We start from the raw sequence: 26098 nt of genomic DNA, 5'->3' as shown, positions 1-26098 counted from the left end.
AATATGATCCTAAAGAGATAAATTAGGATGACTTTAAAATTGCAGTTGCATGCATCTTACATAAAAAAAATCCGTAAACCTGTACATCTTAAAAGATACTAACAGTGTTTGAAAAAAAATACATCTAGAAGACCCATACAAATTTTGCTTAAGAAAGCAAAGATGCATAGAAGTTCTTGCAAGATTTAAATAAAAGCTTTTAAAAATCACCAATACCCGTCATATCCCACTTGCTGTCTCCAGTGGCTGCTCCCGCTGGGCCCTGGGTCACTGGATGAGGACTGGTTGCTTGGAGAACTTCTGTAATGTTGATTTTAGAGTCATTAACAGTGCACTGAGGTATTTTTGGTGTTTCAGATTTGAACTGGGCTGTGCTTTTTTTATCAAATACATTCATTTTCATAAATAATACAGATGCATTATGAACAATTAGTTACATCCATTTGGGAATTTAAAAGGCTTATCTCAGTTTCATAAAACTTTAACAAGAAATTTGAAAGTATAGTATTTATTCACAAATAAAATATTTCAAACTGAATATATAAAAAGGCACAAAAAGAGAAAGAAAGACTAAGTGCCAAATCCTATTTTCTCTAGATCTGGCTTTAGTTCTGAATAAGTGGGATTAGTTAGGAGTCAGAGCAGCTGGATTAGGTCTCTAAATTCATGTGTGGGAAGCTCTCATAGTGGATCAGAAATGATTGTTAGTTCCTTGGCACTTATTCCAATTTTAAAGCTAGTAAAATTGGAAGAGGCAATTCTAATACTTTTAAAATTTTATTTTATTAATCCTTTGGCATAGAAAAGCAACAAATTTTTTTCTTGAAGAGTATTTTTTACTTAATTATTTAAACTTTTAAGCCTCATGTCTTAACAATGTCTCTAAGTAGTTTTGTTAGATTTCCAGACAGTTGAAATTTAATGCTTAAATTTGGATTTGATCACATCCATTCCTACACTTCAGTGCAAATCATTCCATAACTACAATACAATTTCCTTCAATTATCTTGACATTATCTTGAATTCAATTCCCTGTGTTTATCTTTTTTTCTTTTCTCTCTCCTCTTTTCTTCTTCATATAGAAACGAATGTATGTACTCAGGGAGGAAATGAAGAGGTGTTTTTTTCTTTATGCAAAATACTTTCCCAAGAATGTGACCTTTTAATAAGCAACATTACTGCCCAGCTTGAAAATTTTAAAGACAGTAGCTATATATTTTGCTTTTTAAAGACATTAGGTGTTACATTTTATCTAATAGCCAATGTACAATAGTGTAGTACCTTATTTTTCAGCATGTCTTTCTCTGAGAAGTATTGACAGGAGTGAACGTCTCTCAACTAAGTGAAGTAATCAATAGGCTCCAGCATAATTCAGTTCCATGAACTTGTAATTACTGCCAAGAATTATGCATTTTGTGCACAGATTAAGTGACCCGGTATTAATTAATGGATAAATTATGATCTCATGTGTTTCCATCCTCCAGGCTGATGTTTAGGACATTGTCCTCAAAGCCAGGATATTGCTTTGTGCTGTTCCAAGGCTGAACAAAACATGCCTACCTCCCATTTGCTGGGCAAGTGTGAAGCCCTTAGCCTAGTAAACAATGAGTAGCCACAAAAGAAGAACCACAGAAATCCCATCAACGACTGCCTCACACAGTTCCTTCACACAAAAAATTCAACCATCTGCTCTCAGGAATGTATTCCAGACTCCAGGTGATAGGATACATTGTCAACAAGTGTGACTCAGGGACTAAAGCACACAGAGGCTTCTTGGTGCAAAAATCAGAAGAGTGAGTTCACCTAAAGCTTCACTTAGGCACATGCTAGAATTAGCCACTTTGCGAAAACAGGAGAAGAGCTGAAGGATAACCTTTTATTTCTAAGTAGCGGAAACTCATTGAACAACACCAAAATACTTGGACTGCCTTCTCAAAGACCTTAATTCTCAGGAATTGTATCAGGAGCATAAGCATTCAGCTCTCAGTCTCTAATTTCCCTCCATATATGTCACAGTAGTTGAATTTTTGCTGCCTAAGTCTCTTACTGTATCTAGTCCACATTTCTTCTGCTTCTTCCTCTTTTTATTTCTAAACCAATCAATTTTATTGCTGACTTCACCCTTAGCTTATTTTCAGATCTGCTGTTAAATCTTCCCTGTTTTATCAACCTGCTTCTCCCTGCTTGCACTCTTAAACCAATACTGGGTCTTTAATCCTCTAAAATCTCTTCATCATTTTCCTAGCCTGAGTACACTTTCACACTTGCAGGACTACTAATAAGTACTACTGCACCTTACTTCAAACTCTTCCGTTTTAAGCTCATCTCTCTGCCAAATCATCATATGCCTCTGCCCATGTGGAAAGACTTTGCCAATTAGGTGCCTTTCTTTACACGTTTCATGACCTACAAGCCAGAATCCATACTTTTCTTCTCCTTTCATTATTTATACTCTGAATCATGTCTTCTCCAGAATAGCACTTCTGCTATTGTTTTGCTTAAAAGATACAGAAATTTCTTTATGACAAGAATAGACTCAATCTAAGCATTTTTTCACATGCTTTGCTGAGTGTTGTGAGAAGCACAGCTTATGTTTGTCTTTTTGGAATTGAGTAGCATGTCAGAAAGCTTTCATTTCTTTTCTGTATCTGTATACAGTATGCTTAATAAAGTTTCATAAATTATGAAGTATTTGTAGACATTGGATACATTGTCTTCTTATGTTAGATGTTATCGAGAATTTAATTAACAAGATATTTAGGTGAAGGTTAAGTTCTATAATGGTATTTAAATGCTTACAGAAATGCACCTCTTAATTTTTCAGGGGATAAAGATGGGGGTAGAGGAGAAGGAGAACACAAATTATCAAATAGTCATAACTGGGAGTCTTCCTTCCCCAGACAATAAATGAGACTTATTTTCAAATACATACTACTATTACTTCTGTACATTTCAATGTAAAAAGTCATTAATTCTTTTCTACTAAATAAGGTAGTCAATGTAGCCATAGTGGCATTTAACGATTTCATCTAGAATTGTTTTAAACCCATTTGAGACTAGTATTAGGTATTTCAGCTTATTTTATCATTCAGATATTTTCAACATGCAATAATTATTTCCTTAGAAATTAGAATTACATCACCCCATAAAGGCATAAGCTGAAATAATTATAAACAATAAAGGACACAGTTCTGCTCAAGACATATGGTTTTCCTAAATAATTCAAAGGTCAAATGTATTTGCAAATTTTTATCTTTAAAAACGAATTTTCAGCTTATGAAGAATTATGATTAAATTAGAACAGAGCTAGCATTTAAGAACACCATCCCATCATGTATGAGGTGTTACATATTCAAATCACAAGCTTTGCTTTGTTTAATTAAAAGCAAAGCAAAGCATAAGGGCTGGTAATGAGTTACAGAACCCTTTGAAACTATGCCAATACCTTGGTAACGAGATTAAATAATTAATTTTTAAAGGAATGAGTTCATTTTATTTACACTCATTTGTTTAAATTTACACTACTTGTTTAAATAGTCTTCCAAAAGGTGGGGAACAGGACATTATTAAGATTCAAAAGTTATAAGGCAGTTTCCCACTTCACTGATTTGGGACTAAAGGGAAAGGTCAGCTGTCCTCAGTACAACCTGCTTCCAGCACAAACACCAAAAGCCACTTGTTTCAAGCAGACTGGTCCAGTGAATGCTACTTAATACAACCTCGGAATTCAAAATATGCCAAAACTCAGTAAAATAAGTTTAAAAAAGAAGACACCAAAGTTCTAGAAAGCAGAGATTTCAAAATGAATACCATTAGGAAGGTGACAGGCATTAACCAGAGAGAGCATTACCTTGCACCATCTGGCAGTTTTCTATCAAAGGAAGTGCTACGAGGAATGGCTGTCTGAGCCTGCTGGAGAAGCTGCTGGCACTGCAGTCTGTCAGATGTTCCTAGGATTGGAGAGGCACGAGACAGAGGCTGCCCAGCGGGAGTCGGCACCCGATGCCAAGTGGTATTCCTTCTGAAAGGGGTTTTATACTCACATGGGGTGCCTTCGCTGTCAAGTTTGTATTCCACCATGGGGATACGACAAAGTTCTGAACAACCCCTGTGGGACAAAGGAAAATGCTCATCAGACTCACAGGACGGAACAGAGAGAGGAATCTTGCGTTCACGGTCACAAGTATATACATATTTTGATTTCAGGTGCCCAAAGGTGTTTATGTGGCATTGTACTTTGAACACTTCAAAACTGTCAGGCAAAGCAGGTAGAAAAGATTTCAAAACAAAATATTTGCCATCATGTGCTCAAAGATCTTTGAACTGTCTCTTCACCCTTCAAAATGGGGAACATATTAAACTTTTAAAAATTAATCTGCAGCTGGAATTTTACATAAAATAAAAAAAAACTTTTAGAGACAAGGCATTTGGAAATCATAAAGCATCAAGTTCTTCTAAAAGAGCATTGATTTGTTTAAATTTCAGAAATAGGTGTGTTGCTTTGCAGCAAACTAAACATTTCTTGGTGGAGTTGCAATCTCCCCTTTAGAATCTCACCTTGTCCCCACCAAATGACAGAGTGCATAGACTACAATGCAAATGAATAATTGGCACCTAAATATTTTTCCCTGTGTTTTCAAAGTGTACTTTCTAATGTCACTTTTCCCAGGATTCGTAAGCCTGGATGATAAATGGGGAAGTGGAAGGAAGAGACAGATCAGAAACAGTCTGCCTTACCTCCTCTGCCTGAAGTTTGCAGTGTGGTTAAATACTAACAGTATTCACAGACAGTGTAAACCCAGGTAAAAGTACTGGTAGTGTTCCACAAAAGATCAGTGTGCCATTGGGATATTTGCTGTAGACTCAGACTGCACTCAATAATTAAGTGTTACTGTTTCAGAAATTGGTTAATAGAAGCTTCACACACCCTTTAAGTCAACACTGATTATCACTGGAGGTTTTTTATAATCTCAGCATTCTATCTCCATTTTTCTGATACACAGTGTGTACTAAATCAGTATCTATGAAGAGAACACCCTAAATACTTCCAAAGCAATACAATGAGTTTAAGTAAGAAACAGTGGAAATTTGCTCCTCTGTCTCAACTACAATTCTGCTCCATTCCTTAGCTGAGTCTTGATCAAGCTTTGCTTGAGTTAAAAACTCAACATTTACTATTTGCAACTAAATTAAAATCACCTAGAAAAAGTGCAACAGAGTGTAAAGAGTTTACAGTCTTAATCCTGAAAACATCTTGGCATAAATGATGTAACAGAAATGTGCAGTGCAAGAAAATTGTATAAATTCCCATACATTAAATCACTGTGCACTAAAGCTTCTGAATCAACCCTCCCAAAAAATATTTTTGCTATCTGTATTCTGGTAAACAGATTAGAAGAAAAAATATTAGACAAAAAAGCAAACTGCCTTATTCAAAGTTGTTGAAGGGAAGACCCATGAGCAACAGTAGAAATTCCATTCTAAATACTTCTGGATAGTCTGATCCAGCCAAATGTTTCACTCTGCTGAATGTTTTAGTAGCAAATAGGCCAGTTTATCCTGTAGCACTAAATCTCTCTCTCTGGTGGCACTCAAACACATGAAAAAGTTAAAGAACTTAAAAATATAGATGATGAAAGTATTGAGAATGGAGATCAATAGCCAATATAGGGTGGAAGACACCTTGATGAAGATGAGCTGAAGAGCTAGAATGTTCCAAAGCAGAACTCAGAATTCTTGGTTTTTCAGTGTTACTCTTTTATCAGAAATATCATTGTAAAATGTACCAATAAAATCTGACATGTTTAACCTCTGCTGACAAATCATAGGTGGACACGCTGGAGGCATCACAAAATTTTGCAATGATTTTCTGGTTTGAGCTTCTCTAAGGAGGTTAAATCACTCTAATAATCTCTTCTCACAGACATGGAATGGTGCTACAGAGAAATCACTGTTATAAAACTACCACATCATTTCAAAGGGTCAATTTGGTGTCTCTCCAGCCTTCCCCCCTACCCTGAAATGCCATAGTTATTCAGAACACCACTTCAAACTGCCTCAGTCCATGTATCGATTTTTAAAACTTTTTTCACACTTCTGAGAATCACATGTTGGGCTCTTAGAATGAGGAACACCATGAAAAAAGGTCAAGTTAATTGCACAGAATTATGCAAATTCTTCTACTGCTGAAGCATATACAGAATATATTTTTCCAGTGCAATTTTCAACTGTTTATGTTCCAAGATCATGCTTCACTTCATCCTCATTCACTGCCTGCAAGAAAGAAGGTGTAGGAGACAACAGCCTCCAGCAATGTAACCATGATCCTTTTTTTTTTTCTTTTTTTTTTTTTTTTTTTGTTTTTAACTAAGAAGTTTTACATACAAAACAAACCAATCAAAGAATGCAGAAATGGCACAGCTAGGTTACTATTACTTTGGTGCACGGCACAACTTTTCATGTGGCCAAATACACACAGTTTTGCATTATTTGATGAAGGAGTTGAACAATTATGTACGCTAAAATTTCAATCTCCCTTCTGCTTATTTCTTAGTATTGTTTCACTCCCTTCTTCATTCCTTTAGACTTTAGGCATTTGAAAAAACCAACCCCTCTCCAACTTTTGTAAATAAGATATCAATTTTACAGTTCATCTTGGTAATTGAGGAAGTTATATATAACATGACTTGTGATATATATATATATATATGTGTGTGTGTGTGTGTGTGTGTGTGTGTATACTCCCCATAAAGTTCTCTAAATGCCGTAAAACAGCCACGGGTTTTAAAAGCAGAAGGGACTGTTACTACTGTTTAGTTTGACTTAGCTTGCTGACTAATTAACAAAAGCATTTTATAAAAATAGTAAACAATAAGCTTTCCCACAATAAGAACTGAAAATTTCTTATTTTTTTATGTTTGTTTGTATCAGGAAAACATATTCTTCCTACAAATTTAAAAAAAATATTGAGGACACAGTTCCTGCAGAAAAAGGCTTATAAAACAACCTCATTTCAAATCAGTATGAAAATTCAACAGTGTTGCTTATGAATTTAAAACAGAGTCCTAGAATGCCTGTTTTAATTGGTTCTAAAAAGAATTTCCATGGTTTCAGATAGCTTCTTCTGTCACATATGGCTTTTAAACCTTAATTTAAAAGTATCAAACCAATCACTCCAACATTTATATGAAAAAATATGCTTCACTGCTTCACAAGCACTGCCTAAAGAACAGATACTGCAGCATACTGAGATAGGTAAAATTGTAATTGTAGCTGCCTCCTATATCAGGAAGACAGAGAAGGAATTACCTCATGCCTGCAATCCCCACCTCCACTCCCCACCATGGATCAAATTGTAAGTTATCTTGCATGAAATAAACCCCACAAAAATAAATGCAATTCCCTCTTAAATATGTAATTTGACCTTTATCTAACTTTAACTTATTATTTTGTTAATTTTTCCACCAGTGCAAGAATACACATTGGCACTGGTATTGAATGATAGCTTTTCAATTTACATATCATATATTTCTTTTAAATTAATTTTAAAGGATACATAAGGACATATCTCTATTTTATAGTTTTAAAAATACTTAAATTTATGTTTAAAAAGTATAGGATATCAAATGTCTTTCACATTTGATAAATGTTATATCCAATATAACATTTGAAAAACAGACTCACAAAATGTAACAAGCAAATGTGACCATATTGTAACCACACATCAGAAATTATAGCACTTCCTGCCCTTCACCATATTTTGGTATTAATTAAATCAGTGCTTCAACATAAAGCACAGATTCCTACTAATACCTTTGGTTCAAGAGCCATATTATCCTATTAAAAATTTGGTTAATAAAACATACTCTGCAATTAAAGAGAGCATGACTCTATGATACAGCTAGCGGGTCACGACAACATAATAAAATTTAAGAGTCCACTATAAAATCTGCAAAATTCAAACGTTCCTGCAAGAAGCATTATGTTCTATAAGAATTAGCAAGGAGTCCATTAAATTTTTAAAACTACATTAGCCAAACCTTTCAATATTAGCTTCGGATTCCATATAAAGGTTCTGTAATAGGCCCTGTGAAGGGCCTATATTAGGCAGGGAGTCTAGGTAAGTAATAAAATATCCATCTCCATGGAAAAGATAGAAGCCTCCATGCACCATGATCAGCATCCTGTCACCTTGATAGCTACACAAAAACCTTCTTTTCTGCAAAATCCTAGAACTATCATCTACTCGGTACAACTTCAGTATTTGGACCCCAGGCATCTGCAGATTTCAAGTATGAAGAATTTGTTAGGGTGTCAACATAAGCAGAATACCTGGTTACAATTTAACTTCCAGTTCAATGTACTGCAAGGAGATGTAGGGATAGAGAAGGAATCATTGGTGTGCATCACTTATTACACTGATGAATGATCCCTTTCTATCACCCTTTCAATACCAAACATCTATTCCTGCCCTAGAAAGAGCCTTTATCCAGCAGTACAATAACAGCAGTCTGCTAACTCAAACTTTGTTTTTGAAAACAATCACTTCTGTCAGAGTGCATTGCTTGTTCTCACACTACAGTAGTGCCCAAAGTGACATAACAAGCCTGAGGACTCACTGTGCAACCTATTAAATCCACATAATAAAACACAGATTCATTTCATATAATTGTAGAGATTTAACTGAAAAGCAGAATTTAGTTGTTTAGTTTTGATGAGACTCAGAATGTAGTTAGTTAAGATATACATAGATTTTCCCTCCCCTGACACTGAGAAGTACCTCCTGGAGGTAATATTTCAACTCCACTGATCTCCTGTATCAGTCACAGCAGTCCAAGACATTGCACAATATTAAAATGGTCTAAGAGAATTTTGGTCAAAAAGTCAAGAAAAAAAAAATCCAAGTTCTGACATCTCAGAAACCTATTAACAGTGTTCATACATAATTCAAAAAAATGTTTAAAATGAAATAAATTTTATATTTACATAATTTCAAACCACAACAGATGTATAAAATTGCTTACAGCAACCTCAGACAGGCCTGCTGCCCATCCTATCACTTTGGTTTAAGGGAAGTGATGACTCTGACAGACCCTCCATGGAGCTAAAGAGTTGAAGCTGCCAATCCCTCCTTCCTGAAGATAAACTCATTATCCTTCTGATCTTTATTACTATTCAGTTTTAAAAAGAACCATTATGTTGGTGAACTGACAAGCAATTTAGAGGCCTCCTAAAGAGCCTCTACATCTGTACTGTTACATGAAAAAGAGAAATAAAGACAAACTAGATGATCTTTAAGGTCCTTTCCAACCCACAATATTCTGATTCTAATATGATTCCATGAGTAGAGAGAAGAAAGAAGAAAAGAAAAAAGAGAAAAAAGAGTCTGGAACTTTTCTTTGCATCTCTCCATAGAGACAAACAGTGCTTTGCCAGGCATTTAGGGATGTTTTTTTCTGCTTGACTGTAACAACTGTACACATAATTAACATCAGCAATTACAATTAATCTCTACTATAAGTTCATTCATAATTCAGTCAGAAAAAAAAAATCAAAGACTTCATTTCTATGAGAAACACAGTTAAGAATTTTCGAGATTTTTTTTTGTTGGGTAGAAAGGATTAACTTTTGTAAGTAGCACAGCTTCCAGTTAGTATAATTACATTTTCATAGTGGTAGTTCTTTCAGTTACTTCTACAGAACATCAGAATCTAGACATTTCAGATATTCGCATTATTCTTAGATTAGTAGCAGGAGTGGTAATTAAAAGGTTTGGTATATCCAAATTCTACTTTTATAACCAAACATTGAGTTTCAGGTTTTGCTGCTTAAACCTGCCCCAGGTGATGTTAGACTTGGCTTCTTTCTAGCTCAGGTGGCTTAATTTATTAAATAAGTAAATAAATATTAAGAATCTGAAGGCCCTGTGAACTATCCCAGCAGTTTATGGCAAACATCCCTGTGACAATAACTGAATTCCACCACACAGCCTCTCCCCCTTCCTAAAAACACTTTCCAAACATTCTATAGTCTGTTGGCTATCTGTTACTTTTAAAAAGCCCCAGAAAGATGATTCTTTTAAAGAAATCATAATCATTTAAGGGGAACAAGCACCAGGACTAGAAAATAAGTCATTACATCTATTTCATTTGTAAGAAGGAGTCTGCAAGGTTCAAAAGAATAAAACAACCTCAGAAGAATTGCAGTAGTACTTTAAAATGGCCCACAGGCAGTTTCAGTCATAGTTACTAAAGTATTTCCATTTTCAGAACTACCTACAACAGTAGAAAAAGAGTCTCTCACTTGTTCAGACCAATAGAGGAAACTACTGCTCCTACAGCTGTCCAGCTTCTGTTTATAGTCAGCCCTGGAAATTTTGCTTAAAGTTTTGTTTGCTTTCTAAATTTTCTAGAAATTGTTTCTTAATCGGCTCTCAAGCAGTTTCTTTTTTTATATAAAATGGTAGTTGAGCTAAGACAAACACATAGGTAAAATGTAAAGAAAAGAATCTAGCAAAATCTACAGTTTAAAATAGATTTACAAGTGCTTGAATTCCTTGATTGGACTTGGCTGATTAAGGATATACTGTCCTTGAACACTACCATAACAACACCAGCAAAAGCAAATCAGAATGAACATCATTATTCTCTTGTTCAGAGGCACACAATCCCAAATCAACAATTCTGAAGGGACAGACCTAGCACAGAAACAAATATTACACAAGAATACTTTTTCAGATCTGAAAACAATGACCAATGTATTTGTTCTAATAACACTTTGTCATTTAAAGAATCTATGTTTTAAATAGCAATTACTTCTTTCTATCAAAATATCAGCCGGATGCCACACAAATAATTTTGATTTCTGCATTAATTTGTGCATGATTATTTAATTGCTGGAGCAAACTGAAAACAGCAGGAGCTTTGTCTCAAGTTCATTAATTTTACAGGATAGTAAATGAAAGGCCTTATTCCATGATTGCTTTTGCATATACTACTGTCAAGACTTCAGTAGAAGGATCTACATTAAGTAATGGAAGACATTTATCAGAGCAGAATTTTCCCCTGTAATTTCCTAATCACTCTGTAGCATTTCTTTGTAAGCACCTTCAACATTCAAATAGTTTATTTTCATGCTGAAATGAATACAAGACAGTTTGCAAAAAAAAAAAAAATCCTTGTTAATAGTTTACTGCTAATAGTTTATTCTCAGTAGGTGCACAATTACATCTTGTTGGTTTTCTTTTGAAATGACGGATTGAAGATTATTTGTGGGTAAGCTAACAGACAAAAAAAATCAAGTCAAGAACTTGATTAAAGATCTCCACTTTGGCTGATTTTTTTTTTCAAGGGACTGCTTTGGAAACACCCCTGCACACTACAAACCCATTTTCATTTGAAGGATACAATTCCCAAGACACTCCATGGCACTCATGTCCAATCTGTGTAAACTCACTTCAGAATTTGATCCCAGCAAGGAACAAGTGCTACTAAGCAATTCAAAGGGAAATTCCTCATTGCTTTGTATTCATAAAACCCAGCAGACAAAGCAAAGCAGAAACTAGTCTTTCAAGAAGTAGAAATCAGCTGATTAGTTCAGAAAATGAAAGACATTAATAAAATGATATATTTGGATTTTTTCAAGAAACTCTGGATTTTTTTTGCTTAAATTTGCTTAATTTTGCTTAAATTATATTTATATTATTGCAAATGTATCTAAATTTTTAATGCAACTCATCCTTTTTATACAAAGGTGAATGTATTTTTATATCTATGCACTGTGGGCAAAATCTTAGTGGCTGAACTTGAAACCCTAGATTATGGCATTTAAATTAAAAAAAAAAAAAAAAACCACCCCAAAACCAAAAGAACAAACCACCAGTACGTACTCTGAGAAAGCAGGCTGAAATACAGAGAAGAAAAGCCTACCCAACTGCCAGAAGATCATATACTTTGTAGGACAAGTCAAACTTTCAAGCAACTTACTTTAGCCTCCAAATGTACTTTCCTACATATGTAAGATAATCTGATGCATCATTTCCTAGCAGAGAACCTCTAAAACCAGCTGTGAGCAAAAGCAATAAGTACTGGAACATACATGTAAAGCCTTTTGCTTTTTAACCATTGTTCTCCTAGACACTTCTAATGCATGGGTCAAGGATGGATGGATCCCCAAATATGACAAGAATATCTGTATGTCTGCTTTGAGTGTTATTTGATAATTATTACAGCTACTTGATACAAAAAAGTTCCCTCCTGACAAGCTGTCACAGCTGCCTTAAATGTTTATCACAGGTATGTTTGCAATCACTCACAGAGGATTGATTCTATCCATTCATGGACTCTCCACGGACAGGGACATTCCTTGTCAAGCAAAGGTGAAATAGATTTTAGTTCTCCAGATACTCCTGCTTTACATCCAAAGACACTACCTGAAAATTTCTGAGTAAACCTGACACCAGAGTACAAGAGAGACATGAACATATGGAGCAGGTCCAGCAAAGGATCAAAGACGATTAAGGGATAAGAGCATCTGAAACACAAGGAGAGACTGAGAGCGCTGGTATCATTCAGCCAGGGAAAGAGAAGGCTCAGGAGGGATTTTATCAATGTGTACAAAATATCTAATGGGGTGATTAGGGAAAAAAGATGACAAACTAAGAATTGAATCCAGTGAAAACACAGGAGGCAGGGTGCAAAATTGAAGTACAGAAAATTCCTTTAAAGGACACAGAAAAACTTTCTTACTGAAAGGACGACTGCATACCGAAATTGAAATACTGAATCTTTCAATCTCCTTCCTTGGAGATTCACAAAACCCAGTGAATCTGTCCATGAGCAGTCCGCTCTGGCTGACCTTGCTTTGAGCAATGGGGTTGCACTCAACTTGCAGAGGTCCTTTCCAACCTCAGCTATTCTCTGTTTCTGTGACAAGAACCTGCAGAAGGCTAAGAGAAGCAACTGAGCAGTAGACAGGGAGATGGATTTGCACAGGTTTTAACTAGTAAGAAGCGGTAATAGGCTATCTTTTTTCCACAAAATTCTGATAATTTATCCCTTTCTGCCCTCTCCTCCTTTCCCTCATTCATTAATATATTTTACAAAGTCAAAGATCATATTTGTCAACTGAAATTCTCAGACCTGTCATGCAATATCTATAACTGCTTTCTGTCTGCTCTGTTTAGATTATAAACATTGCAAAAATGCAAGCTCAAAACCCTGCAGAGACTGGACAGTCGAAATCACTAATCATACTTTTGGGAATATACAAGTGAAAATGAACAGTTTTCTGTGGGAAATTGATATTTGAGAGAAAGAGACATTTCTTTTATATATATATATACTAGAAAGGTGAAGCTAAAAAAGAACTTAAACATGTTTTTTTAAAAATTTTAGAATAGACACATAGTGTTAAAAAATTCATTTCTCTTAGTAATTCGTCACAATTTTAAAGATGGTAAAAATTATAAAGAGGAGCAGCTTTTGCAGATTTTTCTCAGTGTGGTAACATTCAGTTCAAACTCCTCCCACACATGCACTTGGGTGCTATGTACCACACTGATCTGGGATTTAAACATTTTATCTCTAGAAGAAGATTTATATCAAAGACAATATAAACAATTCATCCAGTATGTATTTTCCTATCAGGGCCTATAAAATACATGTTTTTACCTTCAATAGAAAAGGATCAGCTCATTAGGCTCATATTCTGTAAACAGCTTGGAAATGTATACCAAACAAGTCAGTGAAAATTCATACCCAGAAGCAGATGGTGAGAATAGCAAAGCTAAGCAAAGAGAGGCTTAATTGCAAATTTCTACCCAACTAAGCAAAACGGTGGTATTTTACATTCACAGGCATTTTGTTCAGAAAGGGAGGCATCACCATGCAGGTTGAGGCAGGGGACAGCCCTTGTGTGTCATACATCAGGCCAATGACTACTTGGAGAATTGCCACCAATTAAGCAGCATTCGTATACAGCTGGCATCGACTTCACAGTGCTGCACGCTACGTAAAATTTTATTGCTTGCTCTCTTGCCAAAAGCAACACATCTAATGTTTTTTCTGTTGAATTAAAAATCAACAAGAGATTTAAAGTTGGCCTGCTAAAAGAAGACAAGTAATTAAATTTACCCTGGTACAGTTCTCATTTAGAATGAGCCAAATTAACACTGACTAGACAAGGGGTGTGAGAAATAAAGTCACACTGTTACAAAGTTTCAATTTATTCCTACTTCTCTGCCTCATGATATTAAAAATAAGTATTTCTTTTTGTCACCAAAAAAGGAATACTGATGACAGAAAAATGCATTTAATCCCTGAAAATACTGGTACAGTGACTGTAATGATTGTTATTACACTTTCCCTAGGCATGAGCATGTATTTCATGTTGCAATAAGATTTCGCTGCTTTAAATGACAAAATTATTGATGTAACTACCATTTAATGTGAATAAATTAGATATCTGTAGAAAGTGAGGAGAGCTCTAAACTTGGTACCATGTATGTTCAGAACCCACTAATTCACTATTTTCATTAAATTTCAACATAACAGAAAAAAACCTAAAACAACCCAAATCTTTCCAATAGTCAGGAGCTGGAAAAATCTCAAAGATGAACAAGGTGCCATTTCATGAAAAGGATTCTACATTTTTAAATTCAGCATTAAAACATAAAGCTCTCCTGTGGAAGGAAACATGTAACATCAGCTTCCAGGATGGCTCAGTCAGCAAACACCAAAATTTACTTCCTACCCTTTTAAAGTCATATAAAGTAAATTTCTTGTAGGATCTTATTTTATCTTCTATAACAAGTCAATATGGGTTTTGGGGAAAAGATTGCTTTAAGAGCCTCGACAATATTATCACACATGATGGACAATATCCATTTACTGAAGGCCTTCAATAGAAGAGTCATTGTTTAAGCAGGGGCAGAGGAAAAAAAACCCAGACAGACACAAATGTTGCTGAGAACTGCTGCTCACTGAGAACTGTTACCTTCTGGGCGCTCCATCCTCGTGTGGTTGAATAATGACCACTTTTACTGTCACCGACGTGCGCAAGAGGTCGATCATTTGCTCGTGGGTCAGGGTTGCCACAGCCACTTTACAGATCTCGACCAGGCGGCTCCCCTGCCGCAGGCCTGCTTTCCATGCAAATCCAAAGGGCTCCACGTCTGCCACTATCCCTTCAAAGTTCACGTGGAATCCGAGCTGGCCCAGCCCATTTCTCCTCAGGGTCATTTCCGTGGTTTCGCATCCTCTGGTCACTATCTGAGGAAGCACCGGATTGTTACGCCATTGTCAGGGCACACCAACATTTTATAAAGTTATGTATGGCTTGATATTGCCTCTCTTTAATATACTAACATTAAATTATCTTAACATTATGTTTGAATTAGGGTTTCTGCATAAAACAAAGTGAATGACACATTTCACAATGCTAAAAATCTTCCATCTCCAGTGACCCATGTCAAGTTCTTCCCCCTTGCCCAATGTTAACACAATGCCATTTATATCCTACCAAAAACTTTACAGCTGGTTTAGTTTCAAAACACAAAGCAAGAAAAATGTTGCCTGTCAATTACTTAGTTCTTTTTTGGCTGACTGCAGGTGTGCAGATGTTTTATATTCAGCATTAAACAGTATTAAACCTGAGATATAACATGAGTCAAATTGAGTGAAGTGCTTCAGTCCTAGCAGCTTGTTTTCCTTGAGAAAATAGCAATGAAGAAAATATTAATTTATTTTGCTTCATAGGCAGATTCCTAACTACCATTATCTCCAGATGAGGATACCACTAAAATGGGATGAGAGTTTCCATGTCACTGGGAAACTTAGAAATGAAAAAATTACTTTCCTCATATTCAGTGAAACGTAACTGTCATTATACAGAGCAGCCAAAATGCTTCAAATTCACATTTTGCTAAGCAGGCTCATTTCTACATGCTGTGAAACAAGTTCTCAACAGTTTTGCCATGTAAATCATAATCATACAACAGCCTGTAAGCTGGGATACTGCACCACACTCAGAAGACAAAATTCTAGCCTGCATTACAAGGAAGTTTGAGAGTTACCCCAGTCTTGCCTTTTGTCAGTGTCACAAAACCAGATTCTATTTAGCTTTATTAGTTCAATTAGAACCAAAGCTTAACCACTATGAAACATTATCAAAGAACAAAGTGCCACAAACCCATGAGTTATTTTAACTTTGCTGATCTGGTGTATGCTCATGCTTTTAACCTGTAGGGTAAGTAAATACAATTAGCTCTCATTCATTAAGGGATAATCTTCTGGGAACTGTAAAATATTGGAGATATTGCAAGGATCAGATATTCTGAGTGTTATTGCTTGAAAATTTTGATTCATAATCTTTCCAGTTACTTCTGAAGATGTAGGGTTTTAAGGTTAAAATGTGAAAGTCATTATTGAAATGTCAAAAATGCACTGAGGAGACTTTGTTTACGAAGTCAGGTTCTGAGTTTTCATAACAAAAGCAAAACAGCTATTTCCTTTGTCATTTTTCAGCTCTGAGGTTTTAGTGTAGTTTAGAAACTTTCCTTTTAAAGTAGAACTTTCTATTGTGCTTATAACTCTGCATATAGTATTAGAACTACATAGTATACTGGAAACTTTAACATACTGTTAACCTAGCTCTCTTACAACTAAATTTTGGTAAGAAAAAAAACTTCCATAATTTGTAACCTAGATACAGGAAAATGAAATTTTCAGCTCTTCATCAGCTATACTTCCATCACAAGTTTTGAAAATATAAATTTAGTCATGCAGTGAAAAGAAGAACATGCTATTACATGCAGGAGCCCAGCTGAGGGATGGAATTTTATCCTTATTAAGCTACATAATATTCTTTTTGGGGGGCTGACACCTCCTTATCATTATGCCACAATTATAGACTACTGCAAAATGAATGCACCAGCCAAAGTATATGGATTTCTCCAACTCGGAGCATTCAAAATCCCTTCTTCAAGTTAGTTAAATATTCAAAAGTTAAAAGGTAAGAAAGATAAAGATTCCTGCCAAAGACTCATCTATTCCCAAGGGGAAGTATTCCAGGAGATCTAGTCCTCCTCAAGTGTATATTCCCTAAAAGGTAACACTGCATATTACATAGTAATGTCACATTAAACATAGTGCTGCTCCACTTCAAAACACAGCATTCTGCTGACTTGGTTGCAGCTTCACTGATCTTGTGGCCACAAACGAAACAAGAGCTGGCTTCTCTGAAAGCACTTAAAACAGATAAAAGACAGAGATCCTGTAAGTGCCATGAAGAAGATGAAGAGGTTTTTTTTTAATATACAGGATACTAAGGAAATTTTGTCAACTCAGATTCTTATCTTAAGATCCATTCAGTGTTTCCATTTAATCTTTTATCACCCTGCCATTCTCTGTTGCTTTTCCTGCCTCCCAACATAACCCTACAAGTCAATCTATAGCTTGCTGCTTTTTCTACTCTCTATAAACAGATATTCTCCCCCACAAATACAGATTTGTCTCGACTGACAAGTCACAGCTCTTTTTTCAGTCCTAGACTGATTGTTTCAGTTAAAAATAAAACCATGGTCTCAGCCAGCTTTTTGCACCTTTTCTTAATATGGATATTCAGTTGTCCTTTTTACCAGCATGATTTAAATCCAAGCAATAAAGTCTAGTTATTTCTTTGGCAATCTCATTTAGCAATTGCAATGTTCTACTCACTAGTTCTAAGAAATGCTTTAACTCATGACTGAAAAGGGTTAATCATCTGGTCACTGAAGATTGATATTACATCACAATTTGAGCTTTCATGTTTAGCATCTGCTGGCACATATGGCTGTTAACCTCAGCTGTGTTCTGAGTCACTTGAAAGGTTTTTAAAGATGGCACATGAAGTGTAGCAACAGAGTTTTAAATACTTTTTAGTGGTTCTAATGGTTCTATACCAAATATATTTAAGGATTGTAGAAAGCATTCAATGTGATAAATCAACCAGGAAATAACATCAATAGGCAGCTTTCAAAAGAGAGGAATAAGCAGGAGAAAATGAGAAAAAGATAGGCCAAGAAACATGGACAAAAATGTTCTAAAACAAGTATTGATAGTTAATTAGTATGAAAGTTGGATAGGTAGCAGGGGAAGAAAAGGCAGGCAGAGTTCATGGAATAGACACTTGAAGTTAATATTCAGGTAAACTTAGTAAGAGCTGATGCTAAATTTGAGGCTTAAAACCAATTCGTCATTATTTAACCACCTATCTGGCCATAACAAAGAGGAAGTAGTAAAGTAAACATAGACAAACATTTCATTTTGTGGTTTTAATTACCAAATCTTAAAGATCTGTCTTCAGGAACATGGGTTATTTACAGGCTTTGCAAAACCGAGTAAATGCAAAATAGCAAAAAAAAATAAAAAAATAAAACAAACAAAGTCACTGATGACAGCAGAACTTTTCACTAGAACTTTAAGTCTTGTTTTTCACTTGTGTTAAGAAATTTATCCTGCTCGGTTAACAAGACCTAATGGGAGCACTATTTTCTAGAAGGGAAAAACCTGTCTAAGGAAAGTGAAACTGAAGACATCAATTGGAAAAGGATAATATAATAGTGGCAAGAAGAGTCTAAAGACATTCAATTCTCAAAATAGCAATTGTACTTTGGAAGAAAGTTATTATTTAGAGCATGACATTAAGCAATGCTAAATGAGACTGCAGTACTAGAGAGGCCCTAAATCATCAGCTGCAATCCAACTATTCCAGTGTGAAAACTGTAAGCAGACTGAATACTTTTCAGTGCCGAGCCTTCCAACAGAAGAAACCCCTAAGACCATCTAAATCACTTAAATTAAGATCAAAGAGTGAAGTGCAACCACTAGATGCATCAGCACATTTACCTTGGAGTTACTGTCATTTCATTTGGACAGACTGAAATAGCTACAGTACAGTAGTACTGACATGGTCATCAAGTGTCTGAAAAACTTTATCTCCAGTCAGCTGTTAAAAGTGGAATTAGTTGGTGTGGTTTGCTTTACTTCCTGCACTTTCTCAGTACAGAGGAACAAATCAGCAGAACCACTCACATAAAATTTTCGGCTAATATTCTCACAGGTTATTACAAAAGGTATATTTTACATACTAAGATTTTATAAATTTTTTAAATTATCATACTTCTACCTACAAGGGTGTGATTTGAGAACAGGCTACAATAAGAGGTGGCAAAAGCTTTTCAGTCCTGATTTCAACACTGGAACCATCCATGGCCTTGGGCAAGTTATCAGATTAACGGTATCAGAAACCTTACCCCTGAAAAACAGGTTGATAACATTTATCTCCCATGCTGTTGTGAAGAATACTATTTGTAATGCTCTCTGAAGACCAAAACCACTCCTGAACTATAAACACAGAACATTTTTAATTATATCTCAGAGGAGATGTAGACACATAACTGTTCATTAAAAAAGTGGAATTCCAGTTTAGAAACTGTACTTACTTCAAGTCTTTGAACAATCTCTCTGATGTCTTCAGTACAATTATCTGCTGCAGACAGAAGAATACATTCTCCTCTTTCATAAAATATTTTGATGCTCATTAATCCAGATGTCCATCCAATAACATCTCTGCAGGAGCAGTTAAACACAACATTTTTTGATTCCTTTTCAATCAACATGATAAACTCATTGGAAATTCCGAGGAGACATTCAATGTCAGCAGACTGGCCAAAATCTCGGGCAATCACATTCCACATAATCGCTCCAACACTGAATAGATGTGCATCTTTCCTTGGTTTCACTTTTTCCTTCTTTTTTGCCCCTAAAGTAATAAAGCTGAACTTGGCTGAAGTATCCACTGTAGCTGTGGTAACAAAGTTTTCTGCAAGATCTTTCAAGTATTCTTGACGCGTCCTTGTGGCCATGGCTCGAAATTTTTCCGACTTATGTGCTGCATTTTCAGCATTAATAACTTTGGCTAAAAGGAAGTCCCTAAAGACTGCAGACTTGGGGAAAGTTACTCCTTTGGGAATGGGTGGACCAAATGAGGGAACATCTTTTGATCGTGAAACACCAACACTGGAAATAGAAGGAAAAAACAACCAACAAAACAATTAGTTCCCTAAAAAAAAATAAATCACACGATAAGCAGAACTGTGATCTCTGCAATCCATTTACACAATTAGGTACAGCTTTGACATGCCAATTTGCAGACATTTCAGACACATCAAAGAAAGCTGATTGTCTGTTTTAGAATGGCTTTCTTCTTTTAAAGATATAAAGGACATTATGGAGGTATCTTGCTAAAACAAACAATATCGAAGATAACTTCTTAGGGTGTCAACATCGCCTTTCCTGAATGTAATAAATATTAAAATGAATTGTGAGAAATAAAGGAGAGAAGTATTTTTAAAAATTATTTTTATGTAAATCTGTCATTTCAGCTGTCACTCGGTTGCATCATCTTAAAACTAAGCAATATAAAAACAGAAACAGAAAATAATTTTTATCCTCAGATCGTCTTCTACAATGAAGTTTGAATTCAATGAAAAAATATTGGTGTCAAATGTGACTATAATGGAGCATTCTCCACCTGTTTAAACTGCCTACTCTATGCTCATAAAATTGGAAACACAATTCTTGATCTAGACAGTTCACATCCAAATGTAAGAAAAAATAGGAATTTTTCCTAATTGATACAATTATACCTCTAATTGATTGATACAAACATAATATATTTCAACTGAAAAATAATTTCAAAATACTGCACACAGTAGGTACAACTGCTATTTGCTTGACTGAAATATAGTCAAATTTGGGATGACAGAGTTAAATAGTAAGAAAAGTATAACTTAGGAAATGTCATGTATTAATCAACACAAAGCAGTTACTGAAATGAAATCAAGTCCTAAAAGATAGTTTAAGTTCTAGTAGACTGCTAAAAGACAGTAACATGACTCACCCTCATTATGTAATTTATTTTCATTCTAAACAATGAATAAATAACGTTTATAAATACAGCTCTGTAATTATACTTCATGCCTTTATCACTACTTGCACAATTACCAATCCATTCAAAAATGTGATTTCTACCTTGGTTACCTTGCTAAAATTCATGATGCAGTGACTTATATGTGACAGTTAAAATAATCTGAAATTTAAGGTTTTTTCCCATTCTCCAAAAGTCTTTGTTTATGTGCTTAAAGGCTATGACTCATCATATTGTCATACTCAGGGATTCATACAGGTTAAAGGACCTTCTGAAATGCTTTAAATAATTTTCTTTTAAAAAAGGAAACATGCAATACAAGTTCTAAATTAATTTCTATTGGTGTGTCTGCAAATCTTATTTTCACTAACTTGTTATATCCCCATTCTGTGGTCATAAATCAGCAACATGCAATTCTGCACATGCCCCTTTGAATCTACAAATTGTGCTCCATAACTCTATGTGTGTGTAAGGGACACACTGGGGTTTAAAATTCACAGGAAGTGCAGCAGAAATTTTAAAATTGAGTACATAATAGCCATAAGAAATAGAAAACATCCAGAAAACAGAGTTGCATTGCAGTCTTAGTAACAAACTTATATAGTTATAAGGTCCTACTCACCTATAACACACATTTTCAGTGCATGGATTATGCACTTTGACAATGACAAATACATGTTGAAAGTGGGAACGAATATTTTTTGGAGTAAAAGGAAGTGCTCCTGGCTCTTGGAAGACAATGGTAACTATGTCATTTCCTATATGCCTTTTCCTTAGCAGCTAGACAAGAAATATGCATTGAAAAATTAGTTATTAAAAAATAAATTTAAAAAATCATAAATTCATCAGCTTAGGAAAAAAAACAAAAAATCAAGCCAAACCAATACAAATAAAGCATAATTTTTCAGAAATAACTTTTATTGCATCATGGAGAAAAACATGTAAAGGATGTCAGAACTGCAAAAATACAGGGAAAGGAAATTAGACTAAGTTCACAAATATACTAATGAATTTTCTCACATCCCCACACTAGTTCTCCATAGTTTCTGCTCATTTATATTTTACTCTACAAGAAAAATGTGTTTCTCTTATTCTTACTAATATAGCACCTCAGTAATAAAAAATCATTGCATCACTTGACATTTCTCACTATCCAGAAAACAGTACATCCATTCCCTCTTTACAGTGTAATATTTGTCTCTATATTAAAAATATAATATTGCTTCTATGTCTCAATAAAACTTCCTTTTCCACATCACAACACTATTAAATATTGTCCTTAGTATTATGATCTTAATTTAGAAAAAATATTATTATGAACATCCATCAGAAATGTTAACAACTGCATACTTGAGGAACAGAACCAAGACTCATGGAGAAACGACAGCTATTAGGAACTCTTAAATTAAAAAATTGTTCTTGTAATTGGTAGCTTTTATCATCAAAATATATTTAAGAACTAATTTAAAGTACTAAATCATTGTTATAAGCTAAAATTCAATAAAAATTACAAAATATTTCCAGCAATAAGGGACTACTATTCTTTCTCCCCCCAAAAAACCCAACAAAATAACACAGTAGAATGATGCTCATGGAAGCATCATTGTAACTTTCTTCATGGAAGAATATTGTAACTTTCAAATTTTGTATATTAACAAACAAAAAAAGCAGTCTACTAGGTACTACATTTAAAATATGAGATGCTACATTTAAAATATGAGGTGCTACATTAAAATAAAAGATCTTGCATTGCAAACTAATAGCATAAAGACACAGCTGTACCTCAGCTCATGTGTAACCAAAAGGATTTAAGAATAAAATTACTTGGAAACTTAAAGACAGAGCAAGTGAAAATTTCTCTGTGAAGGTGATTTCATGGAAAAGAATCTTTCTAATAAGAGTATTTTGTTGCATTTTTCCAGTTCCACTAAAAGTTAGTACCTCAGCTACCAACAACAAAAAGCAAAGTTGCACATGCTAAAGCCTAGAATTCATAACCCTTTCATTATAACTCTCAAAATAACATAAAGGATGATATTCTGAAGGTAGGCAGAAGGGCCAAAGCCACAATTTTAAAGCACTAAGTACATCTATATTATTTTAAACATAATCAAAATCCCAAATACAGATAAAGAAATAAGACTTCTTATGAAACTTGAAAGCAGACATAAGAACAGAAAACAATATTTGTTGTGTGGCTCAGTCAAGTTCTCAGGTTTTTAAGACTAAAATGATTATTTGAGCCATTTAAGATGCACAGACTGTTGCACACAGAAGTACACTTTGAGGAACTGATCACAGAACTTAGTGTGACAGATATACTTTAATTTGCTCATCTAGTGAGCCACACAATTAGATCATAGTAGGGCAGCACAAGTTAACATTTAGAAGTTATTACTATCACACAAGTTGGAATTTACAACTCCGTTGAATTTGTAAGCAACCTTCCAATTAGGAGGTACAAGGTGATTCATTTCTGCCCTTGTTGTATCACTAAGTGCCCAATTACTTGTTCTTGCTACAGTGGTTCATGCCTATACATTTCCATGGAGTAAATTATAAAAATAGGATGCAATCCTCTTTAAAGGTATATTTATTTTTCAAGGTAATCACTGCTTGCAAGAATATTTTCTGCTTTTGTAGACCCCTTTAGGAGGTTCTGCTTGCCATCATACATAGCATAAGCAAGAACAGCATTCACTTAATTGAAGGTAAGTTTTAGAAACGTTTGAAATTTTACTAGCTAAGACTTTGTAAAAGTATGACAGTGCCCATATCCTACCCCTAGGATATTTTTCAAGAGTGGAAACCTCTACAAAGCACAAAAAAAGAAATAGGAAGACAGGTCATTATTTTTAAGAACCTTACCAAGACTGTAGAGATCTTAGTGACTTCTTCAGTATATAAATAAAACCAGTGTAACACTTATAAATAGTTGTCATGCACAAGTGGTCAGTCAACTTCAACACAATGCAAAAGGCAAAGCACAGTTGTGGCTGTGCACAGAGGATCATAATGCAAAGAACTTCTAAAGTGGGGAGAATTAAATTGGGGTGATCTGGAACATGGAAAGAAGTGCTCTGGATAGGATAAAGGAACAGGAAAAGAATAAAGTATTGAATGGAGAAGAAGGAGGGAACACATACCTCTCTGGGAAATGGGAGATAAGGACAGCATACTGAAAATGAAAAAGGAATTGAAGGAAACCAGAACTCAACAAAATGATCTATAAGAAAGCCTTTTCTAGTTTCCATTCTATAGCCTAGATTTTTCTCCCAATTTTTGCTTCCTAGGTTGTTTGGGTGGTCTTTTCAGGTTCTCAGTTTCCCCTTCCTCTCCCATTTTGAGGTCTGCTCAGGTTTTGGGGGGTTTTGGATGTTGTAAAAATTTTTTTTAATCTGCCTTTCTAACATACTCTAAAGAATCTCATGCCAGTCTTGAGCATTGATGTTGACAGGAACTCTCAACTGGGGGCAGAGATTACAGAGAATTACTTGCAGTAAAGGAGCCGTCATTGTCATGTTAGAATTTGAAAATAAACCTAATCAAGTATGATAGGCAGCCACAAGGAAATCAGTGAAGTGTTATGTAAGAATATAAGACACAAAAAGGGGACTCCAGTCAGGAAAATATGTTAGAAAAGCAGAATCCATTAGATTAAAGTTATTTCCACTAAATAATAGTTATTATATTTATTCTCAGATTTTAATGACTCAATTCTTAATTTTCAGATATGCATCTCTGGAGGAAAAAACTGTCTTAAAACTTTACATATTAACAGCTTGTGCTCGGCCTTAAAAATCTACCCACTTCAGTAGGATTAATTGCTTTGTCAAACTGCAAAACAACAAGGAATTCTTGTTGAAATAGCAGTGAAATATACTCTTCATTCAATTAAATTATGAAGTGTTAAGAGTCAAATAAGAAAATCTCCAAACTTATTTTAGCACATTTCTAAAATAAGTGGTTTCAAAAGTTTTATTTTCAATTTGGTTTCTTAGCCAGTACCAAAACCAGAAATGAATGGCAAAAGCTCTTTCAACAGCTCTGATCAACTGAGTTTGGTATAACCACAGGTATTGTTCCCTAACTATTTTAACAGTAGTTAAACGCAACAAGCTTATTTCATAATTGCATATCTGTTTAATTTTCAAGTTTTCATAAAACCAGGTGAAAACTTATTATTTGAACAGATTTGGATTAATCGAGCCTGACCATGTGAACACAAGCAGATTGCAAATGTGTGAGTGGGAAACTTGCAAGGGAATGATTTGGAAAGGAACATAGCAAAGGTAAAGTTTAAAGGGGAAAGCCTTGAACTGCTTTGAAGAAAAGGCCAGTAAAGGAAAAGGAACTGGCCATACCAGGGCTGGTTGTCTTCTCCGTCCTAGGGAAGGAGCAGCTGACTTGAAAATTCCCAGCCTACGTTGCAGCCAAAATAAAAATTACCTTGCTCTTTGGATCTCCTGCTGGTTCTAAAACTAGAGGGATGTCCTGATCAGGGACCAAGCAGGGCGTAGTTATATCCTGGAAGAAGCAACAAACAGTTCTGGTGCGGCCTATTTTTTGGCTCACAGGTATTTGGAGCACAAGCAATGCTCAGTGCTTGCTCACTGAAGGTCACCATCGTGGATTAGGAGGGACTGAATACCTTGCCCAGTCATTACCAAACAAGGGACATGGGGAAAGGATGCAACAACCTCAGCCAGTACATTCATTATATGCTAGTAGAAAATAACTATTGAATGGGGGCTTCATTCCTAACATAACCTAACAGGAAATTTACTGCGATCTCTAACTTCCCCTTACTTGGGTATGCAGTGAGCCAAACCCTGAAGAGACTTCATTATGTATTTTGGAGCTAAACAGTAAGAGAAAAAAATAAACAGTTATTATAAATCTGTTTTGCACATTAAGGCTGGCTAAATTCTAGTAATTTGGGTGCACTTGTCACATTTCATTAAGACAGTGTACATGCTGTGCAAACACTAGATAGATCTCATCACCTGAAAAATAATGTGGTGGGTCTTCAGATAGGCATACTGCTTGAACTTGGAAAACTGCCACATTATTTTGATCCCAAGAAAACCATGAATAACAACACAGTGCTTCTGCTAAATACTGAACCTTT

At 35.1% G+C, this 26098-nt stretch overlaps 1 protein-coding gene across 3 annotated transcripts in view; it reads right to left on the bottom strand.

Moving 5' to 3' along the window:
• The window catches only part of SIPA1L2 (signal induced proliferation associated 1 like 2), a 125553-nt gene that overhangs the window by 26390 nt on the left and 73065 nt on the right, over window positions 1-26098 (bottom strand). For all 3 annotated transcript variants that reach the window (XM_063151631.1, XM_063151633.1, XM_063151632.1), the window contains exons 8-12: window positions 21590-21747; window positions 19481-20057; window positions 14995-15269; window positions 3851-4108; window positions 217-300 (exon numbers count right to left, since the gene is read on the bottom strand). In XM_063151631.1, coding sequence (XP_063007701.1) covers window positions 217-300; window positions 3851-4108; window positions 14995-15269; window positions 19481-20057; window positions 21590-21747 — 1352 coding nt within the window. The remainder of the gene's footprint in view (window positions 1-216; window positions 301-3850; window positions 4109-14994; window positions 15270-19480; window positions 20058-21589; window positions 21748-26098) is intronic.

The sequence above is a fragment of the Melospiza melodia genome, chromosome 3 (assembly GCF_035770615.1).
Source record: "Melospiza melodia melodia isolate bMelMel2 chromosome 3, bMelMel2.pri, whole genome shotgun sequence".
Taxonomy (NCBI): domain Eukaryota; kingdom Metazoa; phylum Chordata; class Aves; order Passeriformes; family Passerellidae; genus Melospiza; species Melospiza melodia.
This window is presented reverse-complemented; position numbering and strand designations above follow the sequence as displayed.